At 37.7% G+C, this 19,132-nt stretch overlaps 1 protein-coding gene across 1 annotated transcript in view; it reads right to left on the bottom strand.

Annotated features, from left to right (window-relative positions):
• The window catches only part of LOC136863786 (cell adhesion molecule Dscam2), a 1,545,364-nt gene that overhangs the window by 396,035 nt on the left and 1,130,197 nt on the right, over nucleotides 1–19,132 (bottom strand). Inside the window, exons 12-13 of the mRNA XM_068226091.1 lie at nucleotides 17,322–17,633; nucleotides 960–1,082 (exon numbers count right to left, since the gene is read on the bottom strand). Coding sequence (XP_068082192.1) covers nucleotides 960–1,082; nucleotides 17,322–17,633 — 435 coding nt within the window. The remainder of the gene's footprint in view (nucleotides 1–959; nucleotides 1,083–17,321; nucleotides 17,634–19,132) is intronic.

Genomic DNA, 19,132 nt, shown 5'->3' with positions numbered 1-19,132 from the left:
GGAGGTGCAAATAAAAATAATGAAAATATTACTTAAAAGATGTACAAATAATGGCACCCAATGATCACAGCCAGTCATGGAGAGGATCAGAAAAATTAAAATGGCGTCCAATAGGATTCTTGTAAGGCATTTCAAGGGGTTTTTGGACCGCAGATATAGTTTAAAATGACTTTTTTTTAGAATTTTGCTTTACGCTGCAACGACACAGATAAGACTTGCGGCGACGATGGGATAGGAGAGGGCTAGGAGTGGTAATGAAGCGACCAGCGCCTTAATTAATTTACAACCTCAACATTTTCCTGATGTGAAAGTGGGAAACCACGGCATACCATCTTCAGGGCTGTCGACAGTGGGGTTCGAACCCGCTATCTCCGAAATGCAAGCTCACAGCTACGCGACCCAAACCGCACGGCCAACTCACTCGGTATTTTACGTTACTTGCCCTAGTTGCATCAAGATAAAAATTGTGAGTTACAGGGTTGGTTCCTATCGTCATTTTAAGTGTCCTAATCTCCATCATTACGACCAATGATTAATATAAGACGGCATCTTTCGTACATCCTGCATATTTACGTACCAGGCGAGTTGGTCGTGCGGTTAGAGGCGTTCGGCTGTGATCTTGCATCCGGGAGATAGTGGGTTCGAATCCCCCTGTCGGCAGCCCTGAAGATGGTTTTCCGTGGTTTCCCATTTTCACACCAGGCAAATGCTGGGGCTGTGCCTTAATTAAGGCCACAGCCGCTTCCTTCCAACTCCTAGGCCCTTCCTATCCCATCGTCGCCATAAGATCTATCCGTGTCGGTGCGACGTAAAGCCACTGGCATATTTACGTGAATGATCTTAATGGCACATAACTTTATTTTCAGTTTCTATAGAAGAGAATCGGACAAATATCGTGCCAATTCCACATCTAGTGATCATCAAGGATTGCACTTATAGGAAATAAGAATCATACGTACCTATCGCTCGACGCCAAGTGATCGTAGGCGGTGGAAAGCCCTCAGCCTGACAGTAAACTATAAAGTTGAGGACACCTTCTGCCGCTTGCTGGTCGTGAGGTTCCACCAGCCAACGTGGTGGCACTGTAACCATTAGTTTATAAGTTAGTTTTTTCTTTTGGTAGAGAAAGTCATAATATTAAACTCTCTATTCAATTAAATTGTAAGTTATGTAGCCATTTCATTTACAAACAATTAACAACTTTTAATGTTGTTGAAATGTAATACGAATCCAATACTGTCATTGAAATTAAATACGAGATTTCCATTTTCTAGATTAGCACATCACTGATGGTATTTGCTTCTCATGTGTTAAATGGAATTTGTCTGAAATATATATTTAAAAATGAATATTCGTATTACGAAGGTAATAATGGAAAGAGATTATGCCATGAAGACATTTATTTCTTTAACTTTGTTTGCAGTTATTTATTTAATTATTTACTGCATTTAAATAAATAGTGATAATATGTACAACATTTGCAGTGCTAGTGATATTTATGTAACAAATCTGCTTCCTACTGAAATGTCTTACACGTGAGTGCACCAGAATTTGCAATACAAGAAGCAACAAATGACGTGCTGATATTTGGTGTGTGATGTCTGACATCGGATTTGTTTGCATTGGAGCTGAGATTGAAATTGAAGTGCTGTGGTGCACCCGCAACATATTAAAAGCTGCGATAAAAAGCAGTGATACCTTCTTTACTCTGATATTGTAACAAGTCATGGGCGTTTCAGTATTATAATTAATAAAATACTTTGCAGGATTCTTTGAAGTTTTTCAATAAATGGGGGTATGACAAATTAAATGAATTATATCCTTATTATAGGACAAATATGCACTGAGAAATTATGATAAGACATCCAAATAAAAAAGGTTTGTTGATATTTATCTGGAATAACTGTTTTTTTTGATTGGATGGCTGCTATAATGGCAAACAGTCTACCGTTATTGTACATAGAGATGCATCAGTATGGCAATAAATATATCAAATTTACTTTATACTTTAAATTCTTTTGGAAAATACTTTTTTTCTAGACAATTTTTCGGTGTGAGATTGTGAATGAATAAACGACTCATTTACACAGACCAACTGATTTATTATTTCCTCATTATTTTAATTTACGAAGCTAAATAAATCAAAACCATTCAAAGGCTACTTTTTCCTCTTCTAGTATGGATTAATATTATCTGATGCATGTAAAGAAAATTTGATTGTGTAGAAAATATTTAGCTCATCATGTATCACCTCCCCAAGCCATGAGTGAAGGTCTAAAACTCAAGTTAATACTTCGCTGGTCGAGATTAAGTAACAAGTGCGCTTCTAGAAACGTGGATGTATTGGGTGTAGAATAGTAGCCTACGTCTTTCTCATTCTGCAGGAAATAAGATATACTTTCTGAGCTAATTCTCAATTTTGTGGTAAGATACGAGGATAATTTCACACCTCATTCAGCGTAATAATTCCCATACCTTAACAAATTATGTTAACAATGGCTCTAATTGTTGAACAGCACACAGTAAGCACCGCCAAGATGAAGTCACAATATGCTGAGTGGTCAACTGGTAATGGGGATGATAGGGGATAAGTTTATTTCTTACTCATAACAGTCGTTGAATACGACCTACGATGGCTGCTAGCACTTTAATTACTAGGGCAGCACTTCGATATAAAAATAAATGTTAGTGGTTGTACTTTCTCAATGCACTATTAGCAAATGTCCAGAATACAGTACATTGTCAGCAAATTGGCGCTGTATATTTTATATCTCCAGCTCTATTTGCATTAGCCTCTGCTATTGTGACTGCTTATTCGGAATTGGAATTCGAGACCTTTGGAAATAATGAGCGTAACCTACTCAGCCCAGTAGAAATCAAATCTAAATTAAGTGGATATGTTGTAAAACTAGTGTGATCATCAAATTCTATAACACTATTGTTGAAAAATATACAGAATCTTCTGCCTGATAAAAGTTAGAAAACCAAGTGGTATCTATAAAAGCACAGAGTACCGTAATTGTCATGTCATTGTTGTGCTCGTTGACTTTCCTCTTAACGGAATCATATGTGTTCTGGTATCTTTTCTAGCAGCAGAATCACTTGATTAAACATCCCGGAGCTCAGCCAGAGATCGCCCAGTAGAGATCTGGTTTCTTCTCTCATCTGGTGGAGTGAATTGGTACGTTGACATTGACGTGGCAGAAGCCTAAATGGCGTCAAATCAAAATGCCTGCACACTGTAGCTGAGGTCAAATGGTGATTATGATGATGACGATGATTATGATTATGAAGTGAAGTGGCGTATGGCTTTTAGTGCCGGGAGTGTCCGAGGACAAGTTCGGCTCGCCAGATGCAGGTCTTTTGATTTGACACCCGTAGGCGACCTGCGCGTCGTGATGAATATGAAATGATGATGAAGACGACACATACACCTAGTTCCCGTGCCAGCAAAATCAACCAATTATGGTTAAAAATCCCTACCCTGCCGGGAATCGAACCCGGGACTCCTGTGACCAAAGGCCAGCACGCTAACCATTTAGCCATGGAGCCGGACATTATGATTATGATAATACGTAATGATGTGATTAATTTTCCCTCGGTCTTCAGAGACGCTGAAGTGTGGTATTGTTTTTTACTATGGAAAGAAATTCTATACTGTGTCAGTAAATCTACGTACAGGAGCTCTCGTATTTACGAATTTAAGTATCAACCAACAGTGCTGATATTAATTTTAATCCCTCAAGGTCGAGTGTTGGAGGTGATCGTCTAAAGAAACTTGGTACGCAGCCAGGAAGATCTATGTTGTTTGAACTTTGTGTTCATACGCGAATGGGACAGCTACTTACCACACAATAAAATCATATTCAACACCCAAGAGAACTACAGTATTTTATTTCGTACACTTGCCAATACAGGGGAAGACGTACTGTTGTAAGGACCTGCTTTTATGCCCGAGACCAATAGTCTTAGTTAGAATTTACAGAAATTCGCCTTGGTATTCCCCTTCAGACTGTCTTCATGTGAACATTATGTCTCGTTATATTATAGGAAGAGAGAGGATTTGTAAGTTCGATTAATCTATCTGTGTTAGTTTGATTAAATTATTTGTTGTGTACTCGGGATACTCACAGTTCTCTTAGGAAGCTTCTTGAACAGTGAGTATAATGTTGGTATCAAAGCACTTGCCACATGCATGCTTGTACTATCCCAAAAATACTCTGTGGGAGAATATATTGGAGAGCACATCTGTATTCAAGTATAATGGCAGGCTCTTGTTCCTCATTTATCAGTCATAATTTCACTAGGAGGTTTGAAGCTTGTTTGGATAATGCAAATATTAACAAGGGGCTCTGTCAATTGAAAATTTCAAAGAAAGCGGTATCAGTTAAACGACAGTAAAACTGTTATTTGTGGATAGACTCAAGAACCTCCTCAGAAGTGATAAAGAAAAATAAAATATTCATCTTCAGTTTTTTAAAGTAAATATTTACTAGTAATCAGGAGCGGTGGATGGAAGAATCTTGTCTAACTGAAATTAACCTTTAATTAGTCGCTCACGGAGATTTCCTCCGGGCCGATTACATTTTGCACGGTACTGAACTTCCCAGTTGAACTGTGGGTCTCCCCATCCCAATACCTTTCTCCTTGTTCATTTGGACTCGTTCTGTCAGCATTTCGGCGCGATCGTGCATCCTGTGTGCGAGTGTGGGATCATTGTTGTAACGAGTGACATCGCCTGGACGTTTCCTCCGTGTGCGAATAAGTAAATTACCTCCTATTTTAGTGTATTTTCGAGGTCGATAACCTTGTTGTTTTGTTTTCTAAACTTATTTTAGAAAAATATTATTTCATATTTCATGTGATGTGATCGTCGTAGGTAATGGCGAGTCTCACGAATTTAATATCATAAGATCATTCGACATAGTTAAGGTCTACATTATTCTGTTTTTAGATCAAACAAACTGTGTAAAATTACCTACAAATACCTACTTAAAAGGTTTTCTTTCAATTATACCGAAGAATACTGCAAACGAACATGCCAAAACAAAATCTCAAAGGACGAAAATGACGCGCATTTTTAACCCCGGAAGTTACCTCCATGCGCGACTAGTAACGTGATATTTTCCGCGCGATTAGACAAGGGTTAATTTTAGTCAAATTAATGATGACAATCTCACACACATTGTTAGTACATTTTCGTTGATGTGATGCACTGAAATTTTGCATTGCTTGTGTTACTTTACTGAGTTTCTTCAAGCGATGTGGGTGAAATGTAGGCTGAATATACTTACATCAGAGTAGATAAGGTATCACTCTTCTCCAGACCCTCATGCAAAGGAGAGGAATTAAGGTGTACCAAAGGAGTTCAGTGTGATGGTGAGAGAAAGGTGCAGGGTCTGGTTCGCACGTGAAATGAGTTTCAGTGCTTACTGGTGTTCAGTACAAGTGCCTACACAACTGTGCACATGGTATGCCTAGTTTACTGCCGGCTACAACCAACAAATCAACTTACCGATCTTCTGAGCATGGAATGCCAGTGATCTAGGTAACCAGAACATTAGAGTTGAATTTTAATTGAAAGTACACTGGACAGAGGAGCTGGTTTCCATATCTACAAGAACCGTATAGTATGGCACAAATGAGACGGTGAATTTGTAGCGTAAAAAGGCATAATATTTTGGTGACAGGTGATGTATGGCCATTTGACGCTGGTCACTATAATATTTTTACCTTAATATTTGTTAAAGAATTTGGGGAATAAAATAAAGGAGCGTTACTGTCATTTCATGCTCAAAACATCGGTGGAAAATTATAACTAAATACCTCCATTGCTTAATGCACGTTTTCCTCACTGCCAAAACAATAAATCAATGAAATTAATCACTGTGCGAGTGAATAGTGGAAATACAGGGAAGAGGAGAAATTGAGAAAACTGGCTGCGAAACAATCCATGCGACTACATGCTTTCCAGGAAACTCTAGCCAAGGTGGGTTTCATGATTGGCCAAGCATGCACATGTTCAATAGTATGTAGAGTTACATTTTCCAGTGCTACATTTCAAGTATATTAATTTGTCCTGAAAGGCAAATAACAATGTAAGTTTTCATAAGAGGTTGATATAACTTCACTTATTCCTTATCGAGCGAGTTCTGATTCTAAAAGACGAAGTAAACTGATAACTTCATTGTAAGTTTTATCACATTGTAATGCTTGGTACATTACGTGAAATTTATGAGCATTCAAGCAGAGAAACAACGGTAATGAAGGACACTTCAGTGTCAAGTTCCCTCTTAAGAAACATTTGTATGAACTACCTTCGTCTTCTTTCGCGAGAGACCAACAAATCTCTATTTATTTGTAGTCAAGAATTTGGATTCATTCTCGGTAAACCAGACTCACACTGGTCCACTTGACATATCATTATTTAAATTTCATGACATAGAAAATGACTCCTGTGATTTATTAACTCTCAAAGTGTATGGATTAAAATAGTTACATAAACATCTCTAGATCCAATAACAGGATACACTAATATACTGAACAAGTGAAGTCGTGCAACCTCCTGGGATATGCAATCTTTAATCTTATATATTAATTCCACACAGTCAAACAATTTACTATCAATACCCAGAAGAGTGTAAAATATATACAATAGAGGGTCTCTTATCCAAACAACGGTTAGAGGTTTCCTCCACCTCAATCCTTCCTATATAACTTGGTCTTCAAAAATGTAAACACATTCAGAAATAAAAAATTCTATTATTTTATCTATTTTTTCTTGATTGATGGTAAATTCAGCACTATTTATACATACGTTTTCTATCAACAAATATGTGAGCAATTGCAACCATTCTAAGCTAACTTCAATAATTTGGTCAGTCGACTCTCTACTGTACTTAGCCGTGAATGATATCAAAGGCGTAGTTAGCAAAAGTTGCAAGCAAATGCTTCCCGAAGAAGCGTCTGGGTTACTAACAACCCATTTGGATATTATATTATGTTGTTATTATTATAGCATTCAATTTCCTCTAGGGAAACAATATTTTCATCCCTCTGTCATCTTATTCCGAGGTTTAATATTTTACTAACCACGCCTATGCAATTAAATTTGGCTGTTTGACAACACACTCGTAATGACACGTAACTTGTCTAAAAAGTAAAGTACCTGTACTTAATGTTTCAAATAAACTATATTACAAGTTGAGACACAGGGCCTACAGTTTGTACGTAAAAAGCCGTCCAATAATCACAGGCCTGGTAAAATGATCAGGTCAATTAAAATGAGGATAAGAACCAAAAACCTGGGGAAAAGTAATACAAAGTAATTTTGCAACCATAATTTATCCACGATCCTTCTGTATGGTCTGCGTTCCATTTTCTTTTTCTTTCGAACGACGACAGAAGTGAGGAAGGTATTATATTCGTAAAAATATCTTCCCTCTGGATTTTTGATGTTTAATGAACACTAGATACCGAAACACCAGGCTTCACAAAATAAGGTTCCGCTCCCGGCATTTCAAGTGACATGGGCCGCAAGTCTTGTATGAAACGACAATATGTTACTTGCATGAGTTGGATTGTGAGTTAGAGGATTGGTTCCTATCCTCATTTTAACTATCTTCATCCCCTCTATCATGACCTGTGATTATTACACTGCGTCTTTTGTACGCCCTGTTGATACTTCAAACTTATCTTCAAATATAATAACTGAGCATTCTCTGAAATAACAATTTTAAATCTGAATTTCAATATATAATATGTCTCCTATCATAAACATAATGTGTCTTTTAATCTTGCTTACCTGTTCATCCAGATGCTGCATAATACATGATAAAGACCAACTAGAATATATGATATATTTGCATCTAAAATGTCAGAATAAATCAATATCACCTCTTTAAAGATAATTACAAATGAATAGTATTTTGATATATTTCAAGCGGCTTTAATGCAAGACTTATTCTAACTTTTTAACTGAGGCAATTAGATTGTTCAAGTCACCAAGTTTACTTCATGATTATCGAAGTTGTCATGCTCATCACTCAACACAATTGGCTTTACAAGCGTAATCAGTAATTCCCTTCCAGCGTTCTCTGTTATACAGCTCATCAATCGAACTGCTTTGAGCGCTTTCTTAAAAGCAGACAACATTAATTTCAGGTGAGAGTAAATCATAGCACGACGACCTTCAAAAGTATTCAAATACTTGTGCATTGTTTAGGAAATAAGCTTCTAATTTCTACTAAACCAACGGATAAGACATGATTTTCTAATTCATAAAATACAATAAAACAGAATATCTAAGAGTGGAGAGAATATTTTCATAACCAGAGCGGTGGCGTTGGACATGAGTGCCAGGGTTCAGATTGAATAAGCACCTCTCCCTTCCTTATAAAGAGACGGTTTTGAGATTTAATCTCAAAATAGACTGTGACAAAGAAACACTAGCTAATATTTACAAGTGTTGTGGATATTAAACAGTTCAAACAATATTTTATCGTGAACATGATATACAGATTCAATAACCCCACCCCCTCTTTAGAAAATGTCGTTTTTAAGTTTTAATCCCACAAATGTGACAAAGAAACACTAACTAATATTTACAGGTGTTGTGGATATTAAACAGTTCAAACAGTATTTTATCGTGAACATGATACACAGATTCAATAACCCCACCCCCTCTTTAGAAAATGTCGTTTTTAAGTTTTAATCCCACAAATGTGACAAAGAAACACCAACTGATATTTACAGGTGTTATGGAATGTTAAACTGCTTAAACAATATTTTATATTGAACATGGTATACATTTTGCAAGGCGCTACAGCCTTCAGTCCTGCCTTAACTGTGAGTAAAAGTTTAAATTTTCACAAAAATTACTTTTAACTTGAACGTGAATTCAGATTCAGGAGATTCTATTAATCTAAAAACTATTTCTTTATTCTTTAAAACACCCGTTGCCTAACGTGATACAAGAGAACGGTAAATCAGGCCGCCGTCCAGCCCGTGGCGTCAAGGACAACCGTTGTTCGCTCAATTCTCGCAACGGCCCAGTTATGACCTTCATACCTAATTAAGTAGAAGTTTAAGAAATCCAAGAGTCATACACTAATTCACATTACACTATAATTGCACAACATAACATATCCTGAGTTAGTTAACAGTTATTTCTAAAATAATTCCTCGACTTCAGTTGATTTAAGAAGTCGGGGATACTACGTCCTAAATACCCCTTAGTTCATACATGTGTCGTCCTTCATGTACCCTTTGTATTTTCTCCACATTCCTTTACTTATATTGATTCATTTACTATTCTTCCCTTTCTTCCTAGTCTTCCTCATTCTCCGTTTAGTAACCAATTAGAAATCAGACTCATTTTTCTTACCACAAGTTACTTCCTGATACATTTACCTTCGTCTTATATTCCTTATCTTTTTAAAGCCTGGTTATGAAGTGTGATATTTCCTTTAAATTATTACATAAATACATCGATTCCCTCACTTCATTCGTTTATATTATTACAGAAGCGTAACGAATACGATTCAGGACCACCTGCAGGAAAAAAAATGGGGTCCCCTCAAAGAAACTGTATAAAACATATCAATAACTCCCATGGCCCTACAGCCCTGAAGGGCCTTGGTCTACCAAGCAACCGCTGCTCAGCCCGAAGGCCTGTAGATTACGAGGTGTCGTGTGGTCACCACGGCGAATAAAACCTATCAATAACACATAAAATTAACTACAGCAGATACAAGAATAACTTTAATGTAACCTAAATCCTTTTAATAATACAAAGGATTTACTGTTATTGTGTAGGGATTGAAATTCAACAAAAATAATATTTCGATCTTTTGTTTATAAATATTTAAAACTCTACTGTACTCACATTGGAGCCTAAAGAAACTGGACCACGCGGTGTACTTTCTGAGATGCAAAAGCATTGACGATTTCCACATCACTGGATGTCATATTTGATGCTGAGGAGGCTTAGTTCGCTGAGTCTGTCTTGGGTTATACCATTTCGCAGATAGTTATTTACAAGTCTCAGTTTCGTTTTGCGGAAGAAAAAGAAACAGGAATAGTTAGGTATAAAATGTGATATTTTTGTTCCGATTTTAATTGATTTTTACTTGTAATAACTTGGCGCAGGACATTTTTGAGAGCACGTGGCACTCTTGTAATGAGAGACTGCTGTGCTAGACTCAACACAATAACTGCTGACAAATGCAACCACCTGACAATTACTCCACTTATGAATTGTAAAAGCAATATTTTTCAGTCCATTATGCAGCATCAGAATGTCACCTTCCTCGTGCAGAGTGGCATTCGGGTAGGTAAAATTATATAGTCATATTCTTCCTGGGAAAGTCTGCGGGCCCCTTCAGCCCCGGGGCCCGCCTACATTGCAGGCGTTACAGGCCCTAACGTTACGCCGCTGAGTTATTACAATTATGCTAATAATAAGAAACCTGAAGTAGAGCTTGTCCTCTTTGCTATGAGTAATGTCAAGGGTTATGAATTTCATGTTGTTGGTCCGTATTGAACTGAGAATAACATATGAATAATAACACAGTAAAGGTTTCCACCTATTCAATACTAATATGTATTTACAATATTTTAAATTACATGGAACTAGTTTCGACCCAACTAGGGGTCATCATCAGCCATATTAACGCATAAACAACTCTTGTCGAATCCTAAAACATGTTATTTTAACGGCAAGAATCTTATGGATTTATAATTTATAAAGTGAAGTGTGGTAATGAAATGAAAAATGTTAGTATGGTACAGGTGAGTAATAATGAATAATTATACGAGGAAAATACATACTAAGAAGTTTGGAACAAAGTATAAATGGGGTGCTTAGTGTTGTTGCTGCGGTGTGTGTAGTTTAGCTGATGGTGAGCGACTGCCGCACGAGGTTCAATTTGGTTTCCGCTAAGAACTGAGAATTAATATCTCCACGCGCAGTATCCACCTTCTTCTTAACCAGAAATTCAAAAATAACTTCAAGTCCAACAATCAACAATGCTGCTGGTCAACACGGCTTTAATACACCAAATTGCCTAATTTCTCTGCTTAAGCTGATCAGTGTGAAGCCGACTCGGCATATAAAGAGTATCACTTTTTACTCTCCAGACTTTGTACATACTTGTATATATTTTTATATTCTTATATGTCATTTTACATTGTATTCTTTAGTACGAGGACTACTGATATCCATGAGTGTATAATTTTTACAACACTAAGCACCCCATTTATACTTTGTTCCAAACTTCTTAGTATGTATATTCCTCGTATAATTATTATTACTCACCTGTACCATACTAACATTTTTCATTTCATTACCACACTTCACTTTATAAATTATAAATCCATAAGATTCTTACCGTTAAAATAACATGTTTTTTTTCGGATTCGACAAGAGTTGTTTATGCGTTAATATGGCTGATGATGACCCCTAGGTGGGTCGAAACTAGTTCCATGTAATTTAAAATATTGTAAATACATATTAGTAATGAATAGGTGGAAACCTTTACTGTGTTATTATTCATATGTTATGCGTAATGTTGTCATTGACTCTGTCGTCAGTTCTGGGCCCGACATCTCGTTACAGAATTAGGAGATAAGCGTAATTGGGGAAAAGCCGGTAACTGTATGGAAAATAGTTTCGAGATATTTGTATTTAATTCTTTTGATACTTTTATGCCATATACATAAATAGTCACTCTTCCACATTCTAACAGGTATTATTTACAGAAGAATGGAAAGACAAGTTGAAGCTGAGTTGGGCGAAGATCAATTTGGGTTCAGAAGGAGTGTAGGAACACGTGATGTGATCCTGACTTTAACGTCTGACCTTAAAGGATCGAATTAAGAAAGATAAGCCTACGTACATGGCATTTGTAGATCTAGAAAAGGCATTCGATAATGTTGATTGGACCAAGCTAGTTTAGATTCTGAAGGTGATCGGGATCAGATACCGAGAAAGGAGAATTATCTACAATCTGTACAAAAATCAGTCTCCAGTGCCAAGAATCGAAGAACATAAAAAAGCAGCAGCAATCCAGAAAGGAGTGAGGGAAGGCTGCAGTTTGTCCCCTCTCCTTTTCAATGTTTACATAGAACTGGTGATAAAGGAGATCAAAGAATAATTTGGAAAAGGAATCGCAATCCAAGGAGAGTAAATCAACATTCTGATAAATATTTGCCGATGATATTGTGATTCAATCAGAGCCTGCAGATCTCGAGAAAGTGCTGAATGATATGGGCACAGTCTTGGTGAAGGAGTGAAAATGAAAATCCATAGCCTGTTTCAAGTCATTCGACCGGTTCAGGAATGGAATGAATGAAGCCCCCATCTAGCGGTGAGGATACGAATTGTGCCGGCTGCCGAAGCCTGTCGCACTCCTCTGGAGCAATGATTAATGAATGGCAGATGAAATGAAATTATATTGGAGAGTGTTGCTGGAATGAAATATGACAGGGATAATCGGAGTACCTGGAGGAAAACCTTCCCCGCCTCCGCTTTGTCCAGCACAAATCTCACATGGAGTAACCGGGATTTGAACCACGGATCCTAGTGGTGAGAGGACGGCACGCTGCCGCCTTAGCCACGGAGGCTTTTGGTGAAGGAGTACAAGATAAAAATACATAAATCCAAAACAAAGGTACTGGAGTGCATTCGAATGGTCTGTTGATGCAGGAAATATTAGATTAGGAAATTAAGTCTTAAAGGAAGCACATGGATATCATTACTTGGGTAGTAGAATAATTACTGATGACAGAAGTAAGGAGGACATAAAATGCAGACTAGCACAAGCAAGGGAAGCCTTTCTTAAGAAAATAAATTTACTCGCTTCGAACATTGATATAGGAATTAGAAAGATGTTTTTGAAGACTTTCGTTTGGAGCGTGGCATTGTATTGAAGTGAAACATGGATGATGACGAGCTCAGAAAGAAAGACAATAGAAGCTTTTGAAATTTAGTGTTACAGAATAATGCTGAAGGTGAGATGGGCCGATCGAATCACAAATTAAGATATAGTGAAACGAATTGGTGGGAGAAGAACAATTTGGCGAACTTCGACCAGAAGAAGAGACAGAATGACAGGACGCATTTTAAGACACCCAGGTCTTATTCAGTTAGTTTTAGAGGGAAGTGTATGCCGTAGACCAAGGTATGAATATGACAAACAGGTTAGAGCAGACGTAGGATGTAGAATTTACGTAGAAATGAAAACTTTACCACAGGATAGAGTGGCATGGAGGGCTGCATCCAATTAGCCTATGGACTGATGACCCAAGCAACAACGAAATCTGTACACCAGAAAGGTATGCATTCTTTCCAATGACGTTTCTGTATTTCATGTCAGATTGAACTTTTGAAATGCGATAACGCCATCGAAAAGAATTCATCCCGTTTGGTGTAGATAAAAAGAAAGGAACATGAAACACCTCCAAACTAGCTTTCATGCATTTATTGACTTCTGAGAAAACTCTTGATAATTCGGTAACGGATGTTAATAATCTTACTCATTTCTGATACATTCACTGTTACCGACGTTCAGACAGGCCAAACAATTTAAATTATTTGATATGATTTTTCTTGTCTCCAGGAAATTTCTACTTCTATGTTCGTTATATTCTACTATTCTGCAGTCGGGAGTCATTCTGACTCTGCGTTGTCCATCTGGGAGCAGCAGGAGGTACTTGATGGAGCAATTTAAACATGGGAACAGTACGCGTTAGAATGTAGTTCAGTGAACGGCCACACGATCGCGCCATCTCCCGCCTGTGAGGCAAGAAGTTCTACAGCTCGCTGGCGGTTCGTTTGTAGCGAGCAGGCTGCACGCTAATAAAAGTTAACCTTGCTCGCATGAAGAGGAATCTTGTAATGTTAAGACTGAAATGGTGTCACCTAATTCGAGGTTCAAGGAAACTTAAACCTGTATCTTTCGAGGTCGTAACAGTTCCGGTTCTAGTAAAAACTATTCTTAGTGGCCACAGACTTAGTTGCTTGTATGCTGATTTTCATACACATTCAAAAGCAGTACACAAGAACCTCTCTTATCCGGCCCTCATTAATCCGGATCTCCAGTTTATCCGGATCGAAAACATAAAAAAAATATTTTTACTTGTACCGTATTTCTTTTACGGGGTCGATTTTTCGTGAATGTCTTTTCCGCCAAGGATAGTTAAGGACAGGAGTTGGAAGTAAGTCAGCCGCGGTCTATCAAAGCTACCGTCCCGACATTCGCCTGGAATTGAGAATGGGAAACCGTGGACTCTTCTGAGTTCCTTGACACATTTGCACCCATTCCTGGATACTCGGACGTAGATGTGAACGACGTAAATTACTGGTCAAAAAATAACTGTAATTAGGCTACGGCATGATGACAGATGAATAAACTATTGCCTCTTGTGCCTCGGCAGGTAATGCCGAGAGTAATGGTGAATTCGAAAAGGAAACCGGCGCTCCATCAGAAGAAACGACTCATGGAGATGCAACAATGCAGCTGGACAAACTGATGGCCTATTCAGAATCTCAGACTGAAAACACACCGGCAGAACTGATCCTTGGATGTTAGTAAAACGTCTTCGTGATCGTGATGCGGGCAAACGCTATACAAATGTAAAACAGAAAAAGCTCACACATTATTTTAGTGCATAAAAAGAGTCGTAAATGTAAAAAAAGTAATATAACATAACATGTACTGTATTTGATTTTTAGTTTTTCCGCATTATCCGGATTTTCGATAATCAGGATCAGTTCCTATCCCACTTAATCCGGATAAACGAGGTTCGTGTGTATAACATTCAATGTCTAATTAATGCGTTTACGTTATCAGAATATTCAACAGAATGATTCCAATTGTTTCCCAACAATTTATTGTCTAATTATTAAAAATATCTGGCATACATTATGCTGGCAGCCCTGAAAATGGTTTTCCGTGGTTTTCCATTTTCACACCAGGCAAATGCTGGGACTGTACCTTAATTAAGGCCACGGCCGCTTCCTTCCAACTCCTAGGCCTTTCCTATCCCATCGTCGCCATAAGACCTATCTGTGTCGGTGCGACGTAAAGCCCCTAGCAAAAAAAAAAAAGATTATGAAATGGGCTACATTTCTTACTCACATGCTCATGATATATAGTGAATTGAAATCGGCGCGCTTTTTGTGAGGTGAACTCTTTAATGGCATCTTATTCACACATGTAGCGACTACTTCTTTCTGAAGGAACTGAAAGCACTGCTAGGTTAGTCCTTCTCAGGGATGGTTGTATAAATTTCATTGTTAAGAAATTTCGCTTTGCGTGAGAGTAGTCACAGAAAGGACTAACGCAATGTTTAGTAAATCTTTCATCTTCATGAAATAACCTTCCATTTTTAATTTTTGAGAAACTTTGAAGTGCACTGTCACAATCTATGTGCATAATTTTGACAAGTGGGCACTGGTTATTTATACAAGTAATGCTTTCCTCATTTCAGTTTGAGTTTTCAGTTGCACAGATTTTTTGTGTTTATGAATATATCTGAGGAAGGATCAGCAGCAGAAAACTTTTACCAGCTTCCTGCAGAATATTGTCTACTTTCTCGAAAAAAATTTAATTATATTGTTACATTTTCATCGTTTCTTGTCTTTTCTGTCAGGTTTCTGCTATTAATTTTCCTAAAGTTAATTTTTTTGAAAATTTTAAAAATATCTACCTGACCCACCCACTGAAACCAACACTGTGTCGTGAGGATTAATAATAATAATAATAATAATAATAATAATAATAATAATAATAATAATAATAATAATAATAATAATAATGGTTTTGTTATGGGTATGTTCCCTTAACTTGAGTAATGACAGAATTTCGGAAACTTACACTGAAAGAGGGTCCTAAGACTTGTAAATGTAATTACAATGACTTCTTGAATTTAAATACCGACAGACAGTGCAGAGATCTGATACTACAAACTTGATAATAGGAGAGAGACATCTCAACAAATTAAATCAAAAGACAAACTTTACTTATAAAAGCACATAGTTGCCATTCTTAATTCCAAAAGGTACCTTAAAATCTGTACGTGCTCGTAGGGCAGAAGTCGGCCTGCATAGAGGGTCGGACTCCCTCTTTCTACAAGATCACTTACAAAGCATAATTTAATGTCGCAAATAAATCTCAGGCATTCTGAAATGATGTATACATGATGATTGTGGAACCAGTCAGTTAGATAGATAATTTTTACCTGCATTGAAGGAGTTGAGTCATAGAGAAATGTCTAGAAACTTGGTGATTTGTACATTCTATACCTGCACACTTTCGTTAAGACAGAAAACATCTCAAATTGACAGCTCATGGGAAATGACACCACACTTTCTACTTGCAGGAAAATGAATTATTGAAACAGTCTTGGAGAGGGGGAGTGTCAAAACAGAACTTTCGATATTGAGACATACTATTTACTAAAACCTACGACATTAACCCAGCAGCGCCAAGGGTTGATATTTACAACAGTCCCAATTGCTCAGCAGCGCCATTGTGTGATTGTACTGAACTACGTTCTGAAAATATGGTCTTGAGACGTACTGTCTTTCATTTTAGACTCTATGATTTCTCGTTTCATGACACTTTGGCTAATCTTTGGTTAATCTTCGTAACAGAGATGGCTATCAAGAGGCTAAACATTACATTTGCCAGTGAGTAAATAATGAAAAATGGACAATTTCATTTTTCTTGTCAACATTTTTTGCGACTTATTTGTTTAGTTAGTCTACGTATGTTTCAGAATCGTCATATGACAGAATTCATTAATATCCTGAACTATTGCACATATACACTTATTTTAACCGTTATATTAAATATCAATGATAAGTATAAAAACATTGATTATATGGTACTCAAATTTTGAACTCTTCACTTCGCACCACAGCGAAGGACATGGGGCACTTCTAGAGTTGAATTTGGAAGCTCATATTTTGTCTAGTGCCATGAAATATAATAACTGGGAGAAAATCGATGATCTTAAAGGAATAGAGATCGATTTTTTAAATAATAATTTTACACATTCTGAGCAACTGAGTGTGGTAAGACAAGTCATTTTTCCACATGAGCTGCCACGAAATTATTAATCAATTATCAATAAATTAGTTTTTGATGATCTAGAAGAGAATGATTAGTAGGAAGTTATGCATAAATATGGCCAATTAATCACCCACCTTGGAGCTAGACAGGTGAAAGCTAAGCCTCAAGTAAGGGAAGTGTAGTGAAGTGACTAAAGCCAAGTGAAGTGAAGTGAAGGAAGTCATGCCAAGACAAATGCTTTACCGCTGACGACCAACTGCGCCGTGTGAGCAACCTCAGCCACGGAGTTCCTGGCGAGGCACGTAAAGTTGCCCGTATGCCTAGCCGAAAGGCTCTCAACAACAACCGTGCTAGAGCGAGCATCTATGTCTATGATCTTTAATCCCCTGGTCCCAGATCCTGGCTCTCGGCCATGCCCAGGCGGGATGGGGTCAGAATCTTTCAACCATGTTATTGTAAATGGAGGGTCGCCCTTCTCAATGACACAAGTCACTTGGGCTCTCACTCCCTCAGACAGGTCCTTGTTAAAAGAAAAAGGAGCTATCCTAGGCGGAACTGGAAGAATCAAGCAGGTAGAATCAGAATCAGAAGAAAAAGTAATTTTCTCTTTCAAATAAAATACAATACGAGACTAAGAACTAAGAGCTAGATCTAGTTGAAAGAGAGAAAACCAGTTACAAAAGTTAAGGGACAAACACTTGAGGGAGGGCTAGAAGATCAGGTAGCAGATTACCATGCACCAGCAACAGGGCTGTGTGCGAACTGCGTGCTGCCTCGTTGGTTGCCACGCATGTGTAGTTGCCGTTGTGACCCGGGGAGGCACTCACTATACGTAAGGCAAGATCGAAGTCTCCAATCTGGTAGGTGCCCACGGTACTTTCGTCCTCAAGAGGGCGCCCATCCTTCAGCCACACTATCTTCAGCGGGGAATCCCCCTCACTAACAACACACGTCACGTGGACTCGAGCACCTGCTTGGATATTGGCCGGGAAGCTGAAAGGCTCAATTTTAGGAGGGACTGTAAAAGTATACAAATTATGTACAGTCTGGGCGCTAGAACAAATATATATTTTATTATAGATGGAGGTAACATTAGGGCGCACTTCATCAGAAACAAGAGTTAAAATGGTTCTAAGTTGGGCGATAATAGGTTTTCTTCGGGTGGGCAGCAGTCTCAGTGAACGCCAGGAGTGGAGATGTCACCTACTGACCAACTTAGAATCATTCCATTCTGCAAAACGTCGACATGAAACTGTCGGCCACATTTAAAAAAATACATAGTGTTCATGTTTATGCTAATAAGAATATTTCTTATAAAATACATTTTCCTAAGAGCAAGTTTTCCCTGAGATTCACTGTTAAGTAGTAGCAAAAATGACTATTCTAAGGTAGTTTAGTAACATTCCCATTTCAGTCATTTTAAATAATATTTTAAATAATATTTTTGATTTCACGGTAGTATTTCATTAAATATTATTTACTTTCGGAGATCATGATGATGAATGGCATGTTTTGGTAATAAAAAACACCTATCAACTTTTCCAAAAGATAACTTCCTTAAGCTTATCCTGAGTACATTATTCCTGGGTTCGGAGGAAGCCACCCTAACACATTTTGTGTTTTAATAGGGAGATTAAGTGGCTAAGGCTAAGCCACAGGGGTAATCACGTATCTCATTTTGTCCAGTAACGACGAATAATTAGATACTTCAGACTTCCTCAGCACAGGGGAACAAACTATGGTTACCATGGCCAAGGAGTTCGACTAGGCCTACTGTTTCTGGCTGCTTTGGTTTTAGTTGACTTCTGGAAACACGGATAAAGGTGCTGAATAATTTATAAAAGGTAAAGGAAAAGAAAGAGAGAGAGAGAGAGATGAACTCTTATAACTCGAAGGAAGGTTTTATTACTTTATATTTACATAAGACACTTGTATTTCTTCAACGTTCTATAAAGATAGTGTCTCATAGGTTGTTCTCTGTAGGAGTAACAGCTCGAATACAACACCAGGGCCAGATGATTATGATTATTGTAGAAGCCGCTATCCGTGAAGAG

This window comes from Anabrus simplex, chromosome 2, assembly GCF_040414725.1.
Source record: "Anabrus simplex isolate iqAnaSimp1 chromosome 2, ASM4041472v1, whole genome shotgun sequence".
Classification (NCBI taxonomy): Eukaryota; Metazoa; Arthropoda; class Insecta; order Orthoptera; family Tettigoniidae; genus Anabrus; species Anabrus simplex.
This window is presented reverse-complemented; position numbering and strand designations above follow the sequence as displayed.